Source organism: Myotis nattereri, assembly GCF_964212035.1.
Source record: "Myotis nattereri genome assembly, chromosome: 2".
NCBI classification, from domain to species: domain Eukaryota; kingdom Metazoa; phylum Chordata; class Mammalia; order Chiroptera; family Vespertilionidae; genus Myotis; species Myotis nattereri.
The window spans coordinates 94,169,426-94,191,597 of NC_138076.1; the positions used below are offsets into that span (position 1 = coordinate 94,169,426).

Here is a 22,172-nt window from a genome sequence, read left to right on the forward strand (position 1 = left end):
ATAAAAATTCTAGAAGAATCCAAAGGCAACAAAATCTCAGATATATGCCGAAGCAATTTCTTCACTGATACAGCTCCTAGGGCACTTGAAACTAAAGAAAAAATGAACAAATGGGACTACATCAAAATAAAAAGCTTCCGCACAGCAAAAGAAACCATCAACAAAACAACGAGAAAGCCCACTGCATGGGAGAACATATTTGCCAATGTCATATCTAATAAGGGCCTAATCTCCAAAATTTATAGGGAACTCATACAACTTAACAAAAGGAAGATAAACAATCCAATCAAAAAATGGGCAAAGGACCTAAATAGACACCTTTCAAAAGAGGACATTCAGAAAGCCAAGAGACATATGAAAACATGCTCAAAGTCACTAATCATCTGAGAGATGCAAATCAAAACAACAAGGAGGTACCATCTCACACCTGTCAGAATGGCTATCATCAACAAATCATCAAAGGACAAGTGCTGGAGAGGATGTGGAGAAAAAGGAACACTTGTGCACTGCTGGTGGGAATGCAGACTGGTGCAGCCACTATGGAAGACAGTATGGAGTTTCCTCAAAAAACTGAAAATGGAACTCCCATTTGACCCTGTGATCCCACTTCTAGGAATATATCCCAAGAAACCAGAAACACCAATCAGAAAGGATATATACACCCCGATGTTCATAGCAGCACAATGCACCATAGCTAAGATCTGGAAACAGCCTAAGTGCCCATCAGTAGATGAATGGATTAGAAAACTGTGGTACATCTACACGATGGAATACTATGCTGCTCTAAAAAGGAAGGAACTCTTACCATTTGGAACGTCAAGGATGGAACTGGAGAGCATTATGCTAAGTGAAATAAGCCAGTCAATGAAGGAAAAATATCACATGATCTCACTCATTCATGGATTATAGAGACCATTATATACTTTTGAACAATAATAGATACAGAGGCAGAGCTGCCTCAAACAGATTGTCAAACTGCAGCGGGAAGGCCGGGGAGGGATGGGGGGCAGGAGGAAGGGGGGTAAGAGATCAACCAAAGGACTTGTATGCATGCATATAAGCATAACCAATGGACATAAGACACTGGGGGATAGGGGAGTCTAGGGGACTGTCTAGGGCGGGGGGATAAAATGGACACATATGCAATACCCTTTGTAATACTTTAAGCAATAAATAAAAAACAAACAAACAAACAAAAAAACTTCCAGAATAAAGAGAGGGAGAGGTGAGAGAGAAGTACCCAGACTCCAAAATCTATCACATAATGTTCAATACGTTTGCCATTCTCTCCAGACTTTACACTGCTCAAAGATAGAAGAGGATCTTCGGTTTCATCACTATACACTTTGTGATTGTACCTGTCACTCAATAAGTACTTGATTAATTTGGGAGAAGCATCAGGGGCAGTGCTTCCTGTCTGAGAGGTGGAATACAGAAACCAGCCAGCTAAGCCCCTTTGAGACTTGAGTAGAATGCAATAAATACGAAATTGCAGTGATCGGTACAAAAAAAAAAAAAGAATTTGTCCATTTCTTTAAGATTGTTGAATTTGATGGCATATAGACTTTCATAGTATTCTTATATAGTTCTTTGTATTTCTGTGGGGTCCATTTTAACTTTTCCTCTTTTATTTATGATTTTGTTTAAGTATTTTCTCTTTTGTCCTTAGTGAGCCTAGCCAGAGGTTTGTCATTTTATTAAACTGTTCAAAGAACAAACTTTGTGTTCCACTAATTTTTCTGTTGTCTTTTTGTTCTCTATTTCTTTTTTAATTTTATTATTTCCTTTCTTCTACTGACTTTGGACTTTGGGTGATATTCTTTTTCTAGCTCTTTAAGGTAAAATGTTAGGTTATTTATTTAAGATTATTTTATTTTATTTTTCCATCACTGTTTCCATCCTCTTCTTCCTTCCCCCCACAATCACCACACTGTTGTCCATGTCTATGAGTTCTTTCTCTCTTTTTTCTTCTTTCTGCTCCATCTGTTTATCACCCCTCATCAATCTTCTCTATACCAGAACTGTGTTCCTATCTCTATCTAGGAGTCTTTTTCTTGTTAGTCCAGTTTGTTCATTAAAGTCCACATATGAGTACTTGTCTTTCTCTGATTGGCTTATTTCACTTAGCATAATGTTCAAGTCCATCCATGCTGCTGCAAATGGTAAAATTTTCTTCCTTTTCATGGCCAAGTAGTATTCCATTGTGTAAATGTACCATAGCTGTTTTATCCACTCATCTACTGATGTACACTTGGACTGCTTCCAAATCATGGCTAAATAATGATGCAATGAACATCAGGGTACATATATTCATTCGATTAGTGTTTTGGGTTTCCTTGGATAAATTCCCAGAAGTAGAATCACTGGATCATAAAGCAGTTCCATTTTTAACTTTTTGAGGTAATTCTATACTGCCTTCCACAGGTTATTTATTTAATATTTGTCTTGTTTCTCGAGGTAGGCCTGTAATGATATAAATGTCCCCCTTATAACCACCTTTGCTGTATCCCCAAAATTTTGATATGACATATTATCATTCTCATTTGTCTTTATATATATATTTTATCTCTTCTTTTATTTTTTCTTTGACCCAGTCATTATTTAGTAACATGTTGTTTAATCTCCACATATTCTTGTATTTTTCCACTTTCTTTTTGCAGTTGATTTCCAGTTTCAAAGCATTGTGGTAAAAGTATATGCTTGGTATGAATTTGTTGAGGCTGGCTTTGTGTTCCAAGATATCGTCTATCCTTGAGAATGCTCCATGTACTAGGATACACTAGAAAAGAATGTATTTTCTCATGTCCTGGGAGGAAGAGCTCTGTAATATTGATTACGTCCATTAGGTGTAATGTGTTATTTAAGACTGATATTTCCTAATTGATTTTCTGTTTGGATGGTCTATGTACAGCTGTAAATGAGGTATATAGGTCCCCTACAATAATTATATTTTTGTTAGCTTCTCCTTTTAGTTCTGTTACTAGTTGCTTTATATATTTCAGTGCTCCTAGGTTAGTTGCATATATATTGAAAAGTATTATTTCTTTTTTTATTTTTTATTTAAATTCTTTATTGTTTAAAGTATTACATAAGTCTCCTTTTTCCCTCATTGACCTCTCCCCAGCCTCCTCCACCCCCCTAGCACATGCCCTCACCCCGCCCCCCATTGTCTGTGTCCATTGGTTATGCTCATATGCATGCATTCAAGTCTTTTGTTTGATCTCTTATTACCTCATTCCCCACCTTCCCTTCTATGTTGGACAGTCTGTTTGATGCTTCTTTGACACTGGTTCTATTTTTGTTCATCAGTTTATGTTGTTCATTATATTCCACCAATGAATGAGATCATGTGATATTTATCTTTCTCTGACTGGCTTATTTCGCTTAGCATAATGCTCTCCAGTTCCATCCATGCTTTGCAAATGGTAATAATTTCTTCTTTTTTTAAAAAAAAATATATTTTATTGATTTTTTACAGAGAGGAAGGGAGAGGGATAGAGAGTTAGAAACATTGATGAGAGAGAAACATTGATCAGCTGCCTCCTGCACACCCCCTACTGGGGATGCACCTGCAACCGAGGTACATGCCCTTGACCGGAATCAAACCCAGGACCCTTCAGTCCACAGGCCAATGCTCTATCCACTGAGCCAAACCGGTTAGGGCAGAATTTCTTCTTCTTTTTTTTTTTTTTTTACAGCAGTGTAGTATTCCATTCTGTAGATGCACCACAGTTTTCTAATCCACTCATTTGATGATGGGCATTAGGCTATTCCCAGATCTTAGCTATTGTAAATTGTGCTGCTATGAACATAGTGGTGAATATGTCCTTTCTGATTGGTGTTTCTGTCTTCTTGGAATATATTCCTAGAAGTGGAATTACTGGGTCAAATGGAAGTTCCATTTTTAATTTTTTGAGGAAACACCATACTGTTTTCCACAGTGGCTGCACCAGTCTTCATTCCCAACAGTAGTGCAAGAGGATACCTTTATCTCTGCATACTCACCAGCACTTGTCTTTTGCTGATTTGTTGATGATAGTCATTCTAACAGATGTAAGATGATAGCTCATTGTCATTTTGATTTGCATCTCTCCGATGCTTAGTGACTTTGAGCATGTTTTCATATGTCTCTTAGCCTTCTAAATGTCCTCTTTTGAAAAGTGTCCATTTAGGTACTTTGCCCATTTTTTTATTGGATTGTTTATCTTCCTTTTATTAAGTTGTATGAGTTCCTTGCACATTTTGGAGTTTAAACCCTTATCGGAGATAACATTGTTTGGCAAATATGTTCTCCCATGCAGTGGACTTTCTTGTTGTTTTGTTGATGGTTTCTTTTGCTGTGCAGAAGCTTTTTTTTTGATGTAGTCCCATTTGTTTATTTTCTCCTTAGTTTCCATTTCCCTAGGAGCTGTATCGGTAAATATATTGCTACAACATATGTCTGATATTTTGCTGCCTATAGAGCCTTCTAAGGTTATTATGGTTTCCCGTCTTCTGTTTAAGTACTTTACCCATTTTGAGTTTATTTTTGTGCATGGTGTAAGTTTGTGGTCTAGTTTCATTTTTTTGCATGTATCTGTACAACTTTTCTAACACCATTTATTGAAGAGACTGTCTTGGTTCTATTGTATGTTCTTTGTCAAATACTAATTGAGCATAATGGCTTGGGTCGATTTCTGGGTTCTTTGTTCTGTTACATTTGTCTATATGTCTGTTCTTGTGCCAGTACCAGGCAGTTTTGAGAATAGTGGCTTTGTAGTATAGCTTGATATCTGGAAGTGTGATCCCTCCAGCTTTGTTCTTCTTTCTCAAGTTTGCTGCAGCTATTCACAGTCTTTTTTTATTCCAGATGAATTTTTGGAGAGTTTGTTTTAGGTCTTTGAAGTACACAGTTGGTATTTTAATGGGGATTGCATTGAATCTATAAATTGCTTTGGGTAGTATGGACATTGTAATGATGTTGATTCTACCAATCCATGTACATGGTATATTCTTCTATTTGTTTATGTCTTCCTCTATCTTTTCAGTGCCTGTAATTTTCTGAGTACAGGTCCTTTACCTCCTTGATTAAATTTATTTCTAGGTATCTTAATTTTTGGTTGCAATGGTAAATGAGATTGTTTTTTTTTTTTTTTAAGTTTCTCTTTCTGTGAGTTCATTATTGTGTATAAAAAAGCCATAGATTTCTGGGTATTAATTTTGTAATCTGCTATGTTGCCAAATTCATTTATTAATTCTAGTAGTTTTTTGATGGAGTCTTTAGGGTTTTCTATGTACAATATCATGTCATTTGTGAATAATGACAATTTTATTTCTTCTTTTCTGACTTGGATGCCTTTTATTTCTTCTTATCAGATCGCTGTGGCTAGCATTTCCAGTATTATGTTGAGCAGGAGTGGTGAAAATGGGCATCCCTGCCTTGTTCCTGTTCTTAGGGCAAATGGTTTTAGTTTTTGCCCATTGAGTATGATGTTGGCTGTAGGTTTGTCATATAAGGCTTTTATTATGTTGAGGTATGATCCCTCTATTCCCATTTTGCTGGGAGTTTGGATCAGCAAAAGGTGTTGAATTTTGTTAAATGCCTTTTCTGAATCAATTGATATGATTATGTGATTTTTTGTCTCTCAATTTGTTTATGTGACGTATCATGTTTATTGATTTGTGGATTTTGTACCAGCCCTGCATCCCTGGAATAAATCCCCATTGGTCATGGTGTGTGATCTTTCTAATGTAATGCTGAATCCAATTTGCTAGAATTTTGTTGAGGATTTTGGCATCAATGTTCATTTGGGATATTGGCCTATAATTCTCTTTCTTTGTAGTATATTTATTTGGTTTTATGATTAGGGTAATGCTTGCTTCATAGAAGGAGCTTGGAAGTGTGCCTTCCTCTTGAATTTTTTTTAGAATAGTCTGAGAAGGACAGGTTTTAGTTCTTGTTTGAATGTTTGGTAAAACTCCCCTGAAGCCGTCTAGTCCAGGCTTTTGTTTGCTAGAAGATTTTTGACGACTGCTTCAATTTCCTCCTTAGTTATTGGCTTGTTGAGATTTTTTGATTTTTCTTGATTGAGTTTTGGAAGGTTGTATTTTTAAAGGAATATGTCCATTTCTTCTAGGTTGTTTAGTTTGTTGGACTAGAGATGTTCATCTTATTTTTTTACAATCCTTTGTATTTCTGTGTGGTCTGTTGTTATTTCGCCCTTTCATTTTTGATTTTGTTTATTTGGGTTCTCTCTCTCTGCTTCTTTGTGAGCCTGGCTAGAGGTTCATCAATCTTGTATATCCTTTCAAAAAACCAGGTTTTGGTTTCATTGATCTTTTGTGTGTGTGTGTGTGTGTGTGTGTGTGTGTGTGTGTGTGTGTGTGTTTTGGTCTCTATTTCATTTATTTCTGCTCTGATCGTTATCATCTCATTCCTTTTGCTCACTCTGGGCTTTTCTTGTTGCTTTCTTTCTAATTCTTTAAGTTGTAGAGTTAGATAATTTATTACCAGTTTTTCTTTTCTTTTCTTTTTTTTTAGGTAGGCCTGTAATGCTATGAACTTTGCTCTCAGGATTGCTTTCACTGTGTCCCATAGGTTTTGGATTGTTGTGTTTTCATTGTCATCAGTTTCCAGGATGTTTTTAATTCCTTATTTGACCTTTTTGGTAACCCAATCATTGTGTAATAGCATGCTATTCAGCCTCCAGTGTTTGAATTTTTTGATTGTTTTTATTGTTGTTGATTTCTAATATTATGTCATTGTGATCTGAGAAGATGCTTGATATGATTTCAATCTTCTTGCATTTGGAGAGACTTTGCCTGTGACCCAGTATGTGGTCTATCTTTGAAAATGTTCCATGTCCACTTGAGAAGAATGTATATTCTGTAGCTTTGGTGTGAAATGTTTTGAAGATGTCCATTAAGTCCAACTGATCTAGTGAGTAATTTAAGATTTCTCTTTCTTTGCTGATATTTGTCTAGAGGATTTATTAAAGACCCCTTCTATGATTGTATTGCTGTCCATCTCTCCCTTGATATCTTCCAGAAGTTGCTGTTTTTTTTTTTATGTATTTGGGTGCTCCTGCATTGGGTGCATATATGTTTGCCAGGGTTTTATCCTCTTGTTATATCAATCCATTTAGTATTATGAAGTGGCCTTCCTTATCTCTTGTTATGGCCTTCATTTTGAGGTCTGTTTTGTCAGATTAAGTAATGCTACCACAGGTGTTTTTGTTTTTTTTCATTCCCATTTTTCTGGAAAATATTTTTCCATCCCTTCATTTTCAGTCTGTATGAGTCTCTTGTTCTGAGGTGGGTCTCTTTAGACAGCAAATATATGGGTTATGTTTTCCTATCCATTCAGCCACTCACTATCTTTCGATCAGAGCATTTAATCCATTTACATTTAAGGTTATTATTGATAGGTACTTGTTTGCAGCCATTTTTATTTTTTGTGCCTGTGTTTCTTCTCCCGCTCCGGCCTGTTTTGACAACAGTTGCTTTGCTGGCTTGGTAGTGATAAACTCCCTTAGCCTTTCTTAGACTGTGAAGCTCCTGATTTCCCCTTCAATTTTGAATGATAGCCTTGCTAGATAGAGTATTCTTGGGTTCAGTCCCTTGCTTTGCATCACTTTATATACTTCCTTCCATTCCATTATGGCCTAATGTGTTTCTGTTGAGAAATCATTTGATAGTCTAATGGGAGATCACTTGTAGGTAACTTTCTGTCTCTCTCTTGCAGCCTTTAAGATTCTCTCTTTGTCGTTAACGTATGCCATGGTAACTATGATGTGTCTTAGTATGGGTCTTTTTGGATTATCTTGTTTGGGACTCTCTGTGTTTGTGTGAATTTTTTCTTCTCCAAGCCAGGGAAGTTTTCTGACATTATTTCTTTGAATAGATTTTCTAGCCCTTGCTCTTATTCTTGTCATTCTGGCACCCCTATAATACGTATGTTGCTTCATTTCATGTTGTCCCAAAGCTCCCTCAGGCTCTCCTCCTGTCTTTTGATTTTTTTTTCTCCAATTACAGTTCAGATTGGGTGTGTTTTGCTTCCCAGTTTTCTAATTCACTAATTTGGTCCTCTACTTCCTTAGTCTACTTTTGAAAGCTTCCACAGTGTTTTTTACTGTACCTATATCACTCTTTATTTCCTCTTGATTCTTGCATAGGTTGTTGATTTTCTCATCTGGCTGGTTTATGAATTGTATGACCCTTATGCTGAATTCTTTTTTCTGACATTTTTCATACCTCTGTTTCATTTAGTTCCTTTTCTGGCAATTGTTTTTCTTTTCTTTGGTGGTTATTCTCCTGTCTCCCCATTTTTTGCTCTCACCGAACGATCTAGGTGTAGAGTCACACAGGGCCTGTGGCTGAAGTGGTAGGCTTGGTGATGGGTGGTGTGGTTGCACCTCAGGCAGTCGTGGTGCTGTTCCTTGCAGTTTTTCACACTGTCACAGGCCACGGCTGCTCCTTGAGCAGGTGATGTGGAGGCTTGAGTCCTGGTATCTGTGGGTCTGCAGCCAAAGCAGCAGGTCCCTAGCCAGAGCGACTGTAGGGTCCCGGTGGTGTCTGAGAGCACTCTGGGTGGAGGTGAGGCTGTGCTCCCAGTCAAAACAGCTCTCCTCTTCAAGATGGTGTGGCCTCTGCAGGCAAGCTGGTCTCCTCAGGAGTGATTACAATAATAGCAGATGCTGCCTGGCTAGGTGAGCCCGGTCCACCAGCCCCTGAAAGTCCTGTGGGATCTAACTGTCACACACACATACACACACACACACACACACACACACACACACCACATCCACACACTCCCCTTTCTCTCCCTTACTCCTCACACTCTCTTCCTCACTGCCATCCTTCTGGCCACCATCTTCCAATATCTGTTATTTCTTCTTGATGTATTGTCCCCTTTATCTTTACAAAATGTCCAATTTTGCCTCATATTCCCTTTTTATCTTGAAATGTATCTTGTCAGATATAAGTATGGCTACACCTGCTTTTCCCTGGAAGCCATTTTATTGGAGTATCATTTTCCATCCTTTCACTTTGTTCTATGTTTGTCTTCGTACCTGAGATGTGTCTCATGAAGGCAGCATATATAGCTGGGTTTTGTTTTTTATTCAGCCCACTACTCTGTGCCTTTTAATTGGTAAGTTCAGTTCACTGAGAGTGATTACTGATATATGAGGATTTTAATTTTTTTTTCTGGTATTGCTGTATCTCCATTGTTTCTTTTCCCTTGTGTTTCTTTTTTTTGGTTTCAGTTTGACGATCTTCTATGATGTTTTCCTCCATTTCATTTTTTGTTGCTAGGTGTTTCAGTTCTAGATTTTTTGTGGTCGTCATTAAGTTTATGCAAAAGAAAGTTTGATGTATACAATAGTGCTCTTTCCTCTGAGTCCATCTTATCTCTATTCACCAGTATAAGTTCTTTCAAATTTCACTCTATGTGATAACACATTTGTTTCATGTACTGTTTTGTTTATTTAGGTATTATTAAACCTAGAAAACGAGCTGAGTCAGAGGCCAAAGTTATTCGTGGTGAAGGTTTTAAGACTGTTGCAGCAACACAATATGAAACAATAGCAGCAATGACCAACCTGGCTGTAGTAAACTGTCAAATATATGGAAGAAATGCACTTAACCTTAAGGTATGCTAGATCTTTTTAATGGCATGTTTTGTTGTATTATCAATTATTTTGATAATACAATTCCTAACTGAAGTTAGTTTGCATAGTATTAAAGGAATCTTTCTTATTGCAATAGAGACTTCCCCAGGAACACATTAAAATTGCATCTCTAAACCTATCTGTCCTAGTTTACCTTCATCCCAGTTTTTAAAATTGCTCATGCCCAAAGCAATTATAATGCTTTTTTTATTACTTAACATGATTAAAATAGTGGGATTCAGAATTATCATTAATTTGTCAACAATTTTTTGCCTTTGTGCCAACTCTAATACTAGGCTAGCTTTTCACTGAATATAAGCCCAGTATAATGAATAACTGTAATAATAGTTACCATTTATTAAGCACCCACTATGTGCAAAGCAAATGTTAGCTTTCAAACTTATAATTCAGCAAAAACAACCACCTTATAATTTAGCAAAGTAGGTATTATAATCTTCATTTTACAGATGAGAGCACTGAAGTTCAATGAAAGTAACTTGCAGAAGATCACAAAGCAAGGAAGTGGCAGAGCTTGCGTTTGAACCTAAAACTCTTTGACTTCAAAATCTATGATCTTTTATATTAAAATATGTTTTGAAATAAGTTCATTAAAATTGAAAAAATAGGAAAAGTTGCAGGAAGAGTTTCTTTGGGAAATTAAGACGTTAAAAAATGTTTATGTGCCTGGTTGGTGTGGCTCAACTGACTTCTTTTGCTGCCATCCCTTCACCCATGTGTATTCTCTCCTTTCCTTGGGATCTGAGATGCTCTTCTATGTTGACACCCTCCTCATTATTTGGGTTCTGTCATCCTGTGCTGAAATTTAATGACGTGTAGAATTCCTCCCTGCCCTATTCAGATTATGATGAATTATGTTGGAGTAATCCTTTCCTGCCCACATAAATGTCTTTTGTTTTGGCTAATTTTAATATTTTCTCTTTGTCATTGAATTTAAGCAGTTTTACTATGATGTTTCTAGGTGTAATTTGTTAAAATACTTATCTTCCTATAGTTCATAGCACTTTTTAAATATATGGATTCATATTGCTCATCATTTCTGGCAAAATTTTGTTAGTATCTCTTCAAACATTGCCCCTGCCCCACTCTTTATGTTCTTTTCTTATTGGAATTTAGACACATGTATCTGAGGCCTTTTCAACCTGTCCATACTCCCTTTCCTGTATTTTCCTTTTACTCTCTGTGCTTTATTCTGAGTATTTTTTTTATTACTTAAATTATAGTTCAATTTTATTCTCTTTTCAGTCAAGTCCTTGATTTTTGTTATTTAATCATCTAAATTTTTCATTTAAATATTTTGTCATTTAAATTTTTATTTTATTATCTAATTTCTTGAGCCTATTAATCAGTTATTTTTTAAAGATTTTTAAAATTGAGTTTTAGAAAGAGAGGAAGGGAGAGGGAGAGAGAGAGAGAGAGAAAGAGAGAGAGAGAGAAACATCCATGGGAGAGCAAAACCTCAATGGGCTGCTCCCTGCATGCCCTCCACAGGGAATTGAGCCCACAACCCAACATGTGCCCCAACCAGGAATCACACCAGGAACCCTTCACAGGAGATGCCCAACCAACTGAGCCACACTGGCCAGGGCACAGCTATATTTTAATACATTGGATATATCCAATATGTGGATTCTCTGTGGGTCTGTTTGTATGATCTATCATTAATCTTGATTTTTGTCCAATTATTGTCTTTTTTCATGTCTTTTTATTCTTGACTAGAGGCCCAGTGCATGAAATTCATGCATGGGGAGAGGGGTGTCACTCAGCCCAGCCTGCGCCCTCTCACAATCTGGGACCCCCTAGGTAGGGTCTCTAGGCCTGGCCAGTGATAAGGGTCTATTGGGGCTTTCCTTCCCCTGGCTGCCAGAAGCTGGTCCCACCCCCGCCACTGCCACTGCTTGTCATCTGTGTGGCACTGCACCTTTCCCCGCCCCCACTGGTTGCCTCCCTTGGTGGGCGACAGGTGTGGGGTGCAATCTCTTGGCTGGTCTGGGCCTCTCTCTGTGAGGCACCACCAGCCGGGTAGCCTGGGCCTCCCTCTTTGGGGTGATCCATTGCAGAATCATCCCCCCTCCCCATTGATCACCCCGCAGAGGGTGGCCTGGGCCTCCCTCTGCAGGGTGATCATGGGGTGATGGCAGAGCCCCCTGACCAATCACATTGCACCTGCCTTGGCTGGCCTGGTGCCAGTGCATGTCATAGTGTGGTCGTCCAGAAGATGGTCCAGACAGTTGTTCTGTTGTTTGGTCATTCGGTCAATTTGCATATTACTCTTTTATTATTATAGATTGCTTGATAAATATTGTTTAGAGGGAGTTTGAGGACCTAGATGATGTTCTCTTCTTCCAGATAATTTTTATTGTTGCTTCTGTCAGGCAGAGAAGTTAGGGAATATTCACTTTAATTTAGTCAGACGATAAACTGGTTTTATTCTGGGCTCTACACTTTGTAGAGGTTTTCTGTTAACCTCTTCTCTCAGGGCTGTAGCCTTTCAGCCATCTTATACTGTCTGTGGTCCCTCTTCCTTGGTATGTCCTGAATTCCATGTTTTGTATCCCTAGTCCAATTAGACTGGCTATAATTCTATTCAGCTTCTTGATAACAGTTTTGGTTTAGGCAACTGACTTTTTGAGAAAAATAGTATTGAGTATTGTGTTTATCACTCTGAGATTTTCTTCTCTCTGGAGTTTTGGCTTATTAAGTTCTAGTTACCTTGGTAATTCCTTAAGTCTTTGTTGTGCTACATATTTTTTTGTTTTTGTTTTAGTAGAAGAATTGATTTGAAAAAAGGTCAGTAGTAGAAGTGAAAAATCATTTTATCTAGTTTTGAAGTGAATTCCTTTAATCAGAGTTGTCAAGCTTTTTCTGTAAAGGGCTAGGTAGGAAAATTGGAGGCTTTGAGGGCTACATGGTCTCTGTCACAACTACTCAACTGTGTTGTGTTGTAAAAACGTATTCATATACAATAGCTAAACTTGTGAGCATGCTGTCTTCCAGTAAAAATTTGTCAAGAAAAACATGGCCAACTATATTTTGCTACTCCCCTTTTAAATGGAAGAATACATCTTTTAAAAAGTTGATTGTATCTAGTCAAGAAAAAATTATTTCCACAGTTATTAATGTTATTTTTTAAAATATTGGACTCCAGAGTAGGATCCTGAGCTCTGTACAGTGATAGAAAAGGATTAGAAGTCATAATTATGGGGGCTTATTAAAGAAACAGATTTTATATAAACAAAAACTTATAACTTATACAAATCAAATGTACTGGTCAATATTATACAGACTAAGTGCGTAAATGCTTAAAAGTTACTAGAGCAATTCAAACAAATTGAGAAAGCCTTCACATTATTATTTAGTTTTTTACATTCCTTCCATGACAACCACAGCATTGAAGTTCAAAAACAAATAAAGCTCTTTCAATCTCTCCATTTTTCACTTCTAGTCTTATTACCTTCCCTGTAACCCCTGATTTGGGCAAAAATGAATGGGATTTGAATCTGAAGATGCCCACTCAGTAGTCAGCATGACAGGATGAGGGTCCTGCCTCCTGGCTGAGCCAGTTCCGTCACAAGCCCCCACTCTATTAATAAATTACCATGATATGCACTACTTCTTTCACATCCTTTGTATTAAATTGCACACAAAAAATGAATGGATCTATCATTTAAACCTATAATCTTGACTATTACCAATAAAGCCAAACTTTAATCTTCAGAGGATTTGAAGTTGAAGGTTGAAGTGCTTTTTTTTGGTCTTCTGTTCTCAGGACATAAACCCTGACTTTCACCTCAGCTTCCTCATTTTCAAACCACCATTTGAAGTCCCCGTAATGAACCAGGCTGCTTCTCACTCCATCTGTACATCTTCTTTCTTCTGGGAAGTTTGCCCTTGTAGAAAAAGTAAAATCTTGGTCATAAAAGTCAGTTCTAGAATAATAGCTCTTCAATAATTATTTCCATCTCCTTAGTCACCACTATATTTTACCATTTTTAAAGTGTACATTGAGAAAGCCTTTGCGTTATTATTTAGTTCTTTACATCCCTTCCACAATAACCACAGCAAACAGATTTTATGATGGAATAGTGAGAGAGAGATCTAGGGCACCTGGGGTAGGCACGCCTGATGTTATATCCACAGTCCTAGACATTCACTCATTCAGCCAATATTTATTAAGAACCCACTATGTACCAAGGTAAACTATGTATCTCACTATGTATGAATGTGCAAAACAAACAAAAATGCCTATTTCATGGAGCTTATACTTTAGTGGAGTGAAATTATACAGTACACATAGTTATACATAGCCTGTCCTGTGGTGAGAAGAGCTATGAAAAAATAAAGCAAGTGGGTGGTCAGGGAGAGGTTGCTATTTATGATGGGTTGGTCAGAAAAGGCCTCTTTGTTCAAATGACTTATGAGTATACAGCTGACTATAAGCAGGCTGCTGACTGAGGTGAGAAAATAATTATTGGGAATAGATAAGGGGCAAACTATCCATGCAGATGGAATATAAAGGCACTAGTTATGTGCACACATTAAGTTGAATGATTCGAAACTGTAACAGACACATTTCTGCTACATAATTTAGTGTACCACGATTTCTGCCAAGAAGAGAAAAATGTTTAATACCAGAAAGAAATAACACTTACTTTTATCAACTAACAAAATGTAGACATTTGTAAATATTAATATTTTATTAAAATGTCAGTCTTGAAACCAGTACTGTCAATTCCAAGATTTTTCAGTCATAAACCTTTCATTCTTACATAGTATTTGCCATAGCCTAATGCATTGGCAACAATACCCCATTCACTGAAAGCTTAGGTTTGATCCTCATTAGAGTTCCTTGGTGCATTCAGTTGGTCACTAGAGATTCTATGATCCTTAAGAAACAAATTTAATGCTTCAACTTTCCTGAAACATTAAATATACTGGGGGCGCCAGTCATGTTTTAGTCAGTTCAGGTTGTTATGATAACATACCATAGATTGAGTGGCTTAAACAACATTTATTGATTACAGTTATCATGGTGAGAAAGTTTAATATTGAGGTCAGATTATTTTGTTCCTAGTGAGAGCCCCCTTGTTCACACCTGTCTTCTTTCTGTATCATCATATAGCAGGGAAGAGGGAGAGGTGGAGGTAGGAAAAGAGAGAGGGGCACTCTGGTCCTCTCCTTTTTTTTTTTTTTTAATAAGGGCTCCACCCTTCATCAGGTCTCCACCATTAAGACCTCATCTAACTCTATTTCCCAAAGGCCTCACCTCTACAAAACATCACAATGGGAATTAGTGTTTCAACGTATGAATTTGGGGGGACAAAAACATTTAGTCCATAACAAGGGATAAGTTTTCCTTTCAGAAATTTGTATATTTAAGCAATAAATTTTATATAGGTGTCAGATTAATACAAAGAGAAATAGAAGTGTTGGTGGAAATGTGGGCTCTCAGTTCTTGACTTTATGCAGGAAAGATTTCACAGTATGAGTCCAGATGATTTTGAGAGTACATTTATTAAAGCTGGAGATAGTGAAACAAAGGAAGGACTTAAGATAGAAGAGGCAAGATCATAGCCACAGAAGTGAGCCTAGGGGGAGCTGCCTTGGCTCTTTGGAAACATGAGGAAGAGTTGAGCCTAGGTGTAGCTGCCTTGGCCCTTTTGAAAGAAAACACAGAAGCAGAAGAAATGAGGCAGCTGGGCTATATGGATTCAGGAAACAAGTTACAGAGGCAAAAGAAGGGCCATTGACAACAGGTTCAGGGGGTTAGCCCGGGATGAGCTGCCTCCCTGTTGCATTTCTCCTGGGAACCTTTAGAGCTTACAGGAGAAAAAAAGCAGAGATATAAGCCTGAGGAAAGAAGTGGGGAAAGGCCATGGGCATAATCCAGAGAGATAGAGAGGGAGAGAGAGAGAGAGAGAGAGAGAGAGAGAGAGAGAGAGAGAACTGGATCCTTTGCCTTAAGAGGTTTTATCTGTTTTCCAAAGACAAGAATTTTAGGGGAGGTCTCAAGGGAGACTCTTAATAGAATAGTCATCAGCTTTCCAGGTGTGTCATGGTCTCTACTGTTTGGTCGGCACTATGGTAGGGAGTCATTAGTCATTGATTAATGCTTAAGGCCATGGTAGTACAAGGGAGAAGGAGGCAGGTGAGTCAGGGTGCAGTTTGAATTAGCTATCTGTCTCAGTTTCTCTATTCAACTTGCCAAGGAATTTTCCTGGCATCTTACTATCCTGCCTCAGAACTAAAGCCATGAAAAAACCCAGGTGGTGAACAGGAAAATTAAATATAAAATATATTTATGGTTTCATGATTTACATTTAAGTCTTTTATTTATTTTGAGTTTATTCTTGTGTCTGGTGTGAGTTGATGGTCTAATTTCTTTTTTTGCGTGTACCTGTCCAATTTTTCCAGCAGCATTTATTGAAGAGACTGTCTTTACTCCATTGTATACTCTTGCCTCCTTTGTCAAATATTAGTTGAGCATAATGGCTTTGGTTGATTTCTGAGGGTCTCTGTTCTGTTCCATTGATCTATATATATGCTTATTCTTGTGTCAGTACCAGGCTGTTTTGATTATAATGGCTTTGTAGTATAACTTGATAGACAGTATTGTGATTCCTCCAACTTTGTTCTTATTCAGGATTGTTGCAGATATTTGGGGTCTTTTTTGGTTCCGTGTACATTTTTGGAGTCTTTCTTCTAGATCTGTGAAATATGCTGATGGTATTTTAATAGAGATTGCATTGAATCTATGGATAGCTTTATGTAGTATGAACTTTTTAATGATGTTAGTTCTGCCAATCCATGAACATGGTATACTCTTCCATTTGTTTCTATCTTCCTCTGTCTCTTTTTTCAGTGTCCTGTAGTTTTCTGAGTACAAGTCTTTTACTTCCTTGGTTAAGTTTATTCCTAAGTATCTTATTTTTTTGTTGCAGTGGTACATTTCTTTTTAGTTTCTGAGAATTCAATATTAATGTATAAAAATGCTATAGGCAGCAAAATATGACATCTCTCATAGCCGATACATCTCCTGGGGCAAGAAAAACAAAGAAGAAAATAAACAAATGGGACTTCATCAAAATAGAAAAAGTTTCTGCCAAGCAAAAGAAACCATCAACAAAATGAAAAGGGAGCCCATCCTATGGGAGAACATATTTTCCAATACAGCTGATAAGGGGTTAATAGTCAAAGTACATAAGGAACTTATACAACTTAAAAAAAGGAAGACAAACAATCCAATTACAAAGTGGGCAAAGGACCTAAATAGACAATTCTCCAAAGTAGGCATATAGAAGGCCAATAGACAGGAAAAATGCTAAAAGTCACTAATCATCAGAAAGGTGCAAATTAAAACTACAATGAGGTATCACCTGACCCCTGTCAGAATGGCTACGATCAACAAATCAACAAATGACAAGTGATGGTGAGGATGTGTAAAAGAGGAAATCCTAGTGCACTGCTGGTGGGAATGCAGACTGGTGCAGCTACTATGGAAAACAGTATGGAGTTTCCTCAAAAAATTAAATATGGAACTGCCATTTGACCCAGTGATCCCACTTCTGGGAATATATCCTAAGAATCCCAAATCACTAATCAGAAAGAATGTATGTATCCCTATGTTCATAGCAGCACAGTTTACAATTGCTAAGATCTGGAAACAGCCCAAGTGCCCATCAGTAGACAAATGGATAAAAAAACCTGGTACATTTATACCATGGAATACTATGCAACAGTAAAAAAAAAAAAAAAAAAAAAAAAAAAGAGGATCTCTTACCTTTGAAACAGCATGGAGGGACCTGGAGAATGTTATGCAAAACATAATAAGCTAGTCAGAAAAAGACAAGTTGATATGTGGAATCTAAAAAACAAAATAAACTGTTGGACAACATAGATCCAAAGACACAGAAGCATGGAAGAGACTGTCAAATCTCAGAGGGAAGGCAGAGGTGGGTGGGTGATTTGGAAGTGATTAACCAAAGAACTTATATGCATATATGTATAACCCATTAACACAGACAGTAATGTGGTGAAAGCCTGAAGTGGGGTTGGATACAGGCTAGAAGGGGTAAATGGGAGGGTGGGAGTGGGAGGGAGGAGATACATGTAATACTTTAAACAATAAAGATAAATTTAAAAAATAAAATATATTTCAATATGTAGTGAACACTCAAAATGCTTGCTCATTATTAAATGATGTCCTGTCACACACATGTCCCTATAATTACTGAATACATAAATAGTTACTAGTATTTCTATCTGATTTCTAACTCTTACATATTTAAGAAATTATTATCATGACAGACTAAAATGAATGAGTGGGAGATGAGTATAGGCTTGTTAGTGTATTGTGTCAACCACTGTAATTCAGAATATGTGATTTTTAAAAATCTTGTATAAAATATTTTATGTATTGTTAATAATTAACCTCTTATCTCTGTTCACTTTTTTTAGGGCTTTTTTATCCCGAAGTGTCCAGACTTAACACCTTTGGCTTCCCAATTGATATATCTTAACTTATCATTTAATGATATCTCTTCATTTCCCACAGAAGTAAGTCCATTTTTATTATTGTATAAACTTTAATAAATTTATTATGAATAATAATTATTATAATAAATAGACACATGATATACTTGAGCTACTATGAAGTAAATATATTTTGGATTGCATCCCACAGGGCTTATTTTCAGAAGTACGAGAAGTACAGTACATCTTTCTTAGGAAGTCACATGACATAATTCACAAAGACTGTTATTATAGTCAGGCTCTTAAATATATTCTCATAATTATACAATGTATATAAAATAATTTATCTATTCTTCTCACTCTGAATAAAACCTAAAATGAACCTATTCATGTGTTAATCAGAAGCTTTAAAAACACAGTTTAGTGACCAGGTAATATGATACTATAACAAGTTTCAGTTATTATGGGTCAAAATAGGATACTCTGCATAGTAAAGCATATGTAGAACTAGAGGCCCACTGCACAAAAATGTGTGCACTTGGGTGTGTGGGGGGGGGGGATCCCTCAGCCCAGCCTGTGCCCTCTCACAGTCTGGGACCCCTCAGGGGATAACCACCTGCTGGCTTAGGCCCACTCCATGGGGGATTGGGCCTAATCTGACAGTCAGACATCCCTCTGGCAGTCCAGGAGCCCTCGGGGGATGTCCACTTGCCAGCGGGGAGCAGGTCTAAGCTACAGTCGGACATCCTTAGTGCTGCTGAGGAGGCAGGAGGGGACCCACCACCACCGCTGTACTGGCAGCCATCAGCCTGGCTTGTGGCTGAGCAGAGCTCTCCCTGTGGGAGCGCACTGACCACCAGGGGGCAGCTTCTGCATTGAGCATCTGCCCCCTGGTGGTCAGTGTGTGTCATAGTGACCAGTCATCTCCAGTTGTTCTGCTGTTAGGGTCAATTTGCATATTACCCTTTTATTATATAAGATATAGGCCTGGTGCATGGGTGGGGGCCTGCTAGTTTGCCCTGAAGGGTGTCTCGGATCAGGGTGGGGGTCCCACTGGGGTGCCTGGCCAGCCTGGGTGAGGGGCTGATGGCTGTTTGCAAGCTGGCCATGGCCCCCAGCCACCTAAGCTCCCAGTGGAGGCTGGCTGGAATCAGGTATCTGGGATTTATGTAGCTTCTATAATTGAAACTTTGTTGCCTTGAACGGAAGCCACAGCCAGCCAGGGCAGGTGGGAAGCTTGGCTTTCTCCATCGCCAGGGCAACCAAGCCTCCTGCTTGCTCCAGCTCTGTGGCTGCCGGCCGCCATCTTGGTTGGGTTAATTTGCTTATAGTCGCTCTGACTGGCTGGTGGGCATGGCTTGGGGCGTAGCAGAGGTGCAGTCAATTTGCATGTTTCTCTTTTATTAAATTAGATAATCACATATGGGAATGAGCTAATGCATTGTCACTTATTTTCTTTTACTATTTTTTTTAGTTTTTGACATTTTTAAACTTTTATTATTGAGAGTATTACAGTATCTCTTTTTCCCCCCATTGCTCACCTGCACCCAGTTCCCACCCTGTCCCAGGCCTTTACCACGCTATTGTCTGTGTCCATAGGTAATGCATAGCCTATATAATAAAGAGGTAATATGCAAATTGACGGTCACACCCTCACACAAGATGGCTGCCTCCATGTGGTCACAAGATAGCCACCCCCATGTGATCACAAGATGGCCGTCACAAGATAGCCAGTAGGGAAGGGCATTTGTGGGCAATCAGGACAGCAGGGGAGGGCAGTTAGGGGTGACCAGGCCAGCGAGGGAGGGCAGTTGCGGGGGACCAGACTGGCAGGGGAGGGCAGTTAGGAGCAACCGGGCTGGCAGGGAAGGGCAGTAGGGGGGACCAGGCCAGAAGGGGAGGGCAGTTGGGAGTGACTGGGCTGGCAGGGGAAGGCAGTTGGGGGCGACTGGGCCAGCAGGGGAAGGCAGTTGGGGGCAATCAGGCCGGCAGGGGAGCAGTTAGGCATGGATCAGGCTGGCAGGGGAGTGGTTAGGGCAGGGGTGGGCAAACTTTTTGACTCAAGGGCCACAATGGGTTCTTAAACTGGACTGGAGGGCCGGAACAAAAGCATGGATGGAGTGTTTGTGTGAACTAATATAATTCAAAGTAAACATCATTACATAAAAGAGTACGGTCTTTTTTTTCAATAGTTTTATTCATTTCAAACGGGCCAGATCCGGCCCGCAGGCCATAGTTTGCCCATGGTTGGGTTAGGGGGTGATCAGGCTGGCAGGCAGGTGAGCAGTTGGGAGCCAGCAATCCCAGACTGTGAGAGGGATGTCCGACTGCTGGTTTAGGCCCCATCTTGGTGGGATCAGGCCTAAACCGGCAGTTGGGCATTTCCTGAGGGGTCCCAGATTGGAGAGGGTGCAGGCTAGGCTGAAGGACACCCCCCCCCCAAATGCGCGACTTTGATGCACTGGGCCTCTAGTATGCATATAAGTTCTGTTTTTAATCTCTTCCTGCTACCCCTCCCCACTTCCCTCTGAGATTCATTGGTCTGTTTCATGTTTTCATGTCTCTGGTTCTATTTTATTCATCAGTGTATTTTGTTCATTTATTTTACTTTTTAAATTTAATTGTTGATAGATATGCATTTATTGCCATTTTATTATTCATATTTTTTACCTTTTATTTCTTTTTCATCTTCCTCTTCTCCTTCTTCCCTTCTTCTCCTCCTCCTCCTCCTCCTCCTCCTCCTTCTTCTTCTTCTTCTTCTCCTTTTTTTTTAAAAATATATTTTATTGATTTTTTACAGAGAGGAAGGGAGAGAGATAGAGAGTTAGAAACATCGATGAGAGAGAAACATTGATCAGCTGCCTCCTGCACATCTTCCACTGGGGATATGCCCGCAACCCAGGTACATGCCATTGACCGGTATTGAACCTGGGACCTTTCAGTCCGCAGGCCGACGCTCTATCCACTGAGCCAAACTGGTTTCAGCTTCTTCTTCTTCTTGTTCTTCTTCAAAAATACCCTTCAACATTTCATGTAATACTGGCTTGGTTTGGATGAACTCCTTTAGCTTTTCCTTGTCTGGGAAGCTCTTTATTTGACTTTCAATTCTAAATGATAGCTTTGCTGGGTAGAGTAAACTTGGTTATAGGTCCTTGCTTTTCATCACTGAATATTTCTTGCAAAGCTTCTGTTGAGAAATCAGCTGGCAGTTGTATTGGCACTCCCTTGTAGGTAACTAACTGCTTTTCTCTTGCTGCTTTTAAGATTATCTCTTTGTTTTGAACTTTTGGCATTTTAATTATGATTTGTCTTGGTGTGGGCCTCTTTGGGTTCATGTTGTTTGGGATTCTGTGCTTCCTGGACTTGTATGTCTAGTTCTTTCACTAGGTAAGGGAAGTTTTCTGTCATTTTTTCAAATAGTTATTTGATATCTTGCTTCCTCTCTTCTCCATCCGGTATCCCCATGATGCAAATGCTGGTACACTTGAAGTTGTCCCAGCGGCTCCTTACACCATCTTCATATTTCTGGATTATTTTTTCTTTTTGTTGTTCTTATTGGGTATTTTTTTGCTTGCTTATATTCCAAATCTTGATTCTCAACTCTACTATTGATCACCTGTAAATTATTCCTTATTTCAGTTAGTGCATCCTTCATTTCTGACTTGTCTTTTTTAATGTTGATGTTCTCTGTAAGTTCCCTAAAGTTCTCATTAGGTTCCTTGAGCATATTTATAACATTGTTTTTGAGCTCAGTATCTAGTAGTTTTCTGCTTCCATTTCATTTAGTTCTTTTTCTGGAGATATTTCCTGTTCTCTCATTTATGACATATTTCTTTGTATCTGCATTTTGGCTGTGTTTGTTTTTATGTATTATGTAGATCTACTATGTCTCCTGGAGTTAGTAGAGTGGCCTTGTGTAGTAGGTGTCCTGTGGGGCCCAGTGGCTCAGCTTCCCCAGTCACCTGAGCTGGGTACTCCATGTGTGCCCCTGTGAGAGTTATGTACACTGTCCAATTATACTTGAGCCTTGAT

General features: G+C 38.6%; 1 protein-coding gene across 1 annotated transcript in view; it reads left to right on the forward strand.

Annotated features, from left to right (window-relative positions):
• LRRC63 (leucine rich repeat containing 63) overlaps positions 1 to 22,172 on the forward strand; it is a gene marked incomplete at both ends in the record, with an annotated part of 126,885 nt that overhangs the window by 25,280 nt on the left and 79,433 nt on the right. Inside the window, 2 exons of the mRNA XM_081083916.1 lie at positions 9,472 to 9,632; positions 18,126 to 18,224. Coding sequence (XP_080940042.1) covers positions 9,472 to 9,632; positions 18,126 to 18,224 — 260 coding nt within the window. The remainder of the gene's footprint in view (positions 1 to 9,471; positions 9,633 to 18,125; positions 18,225 to 22,172) is intronic.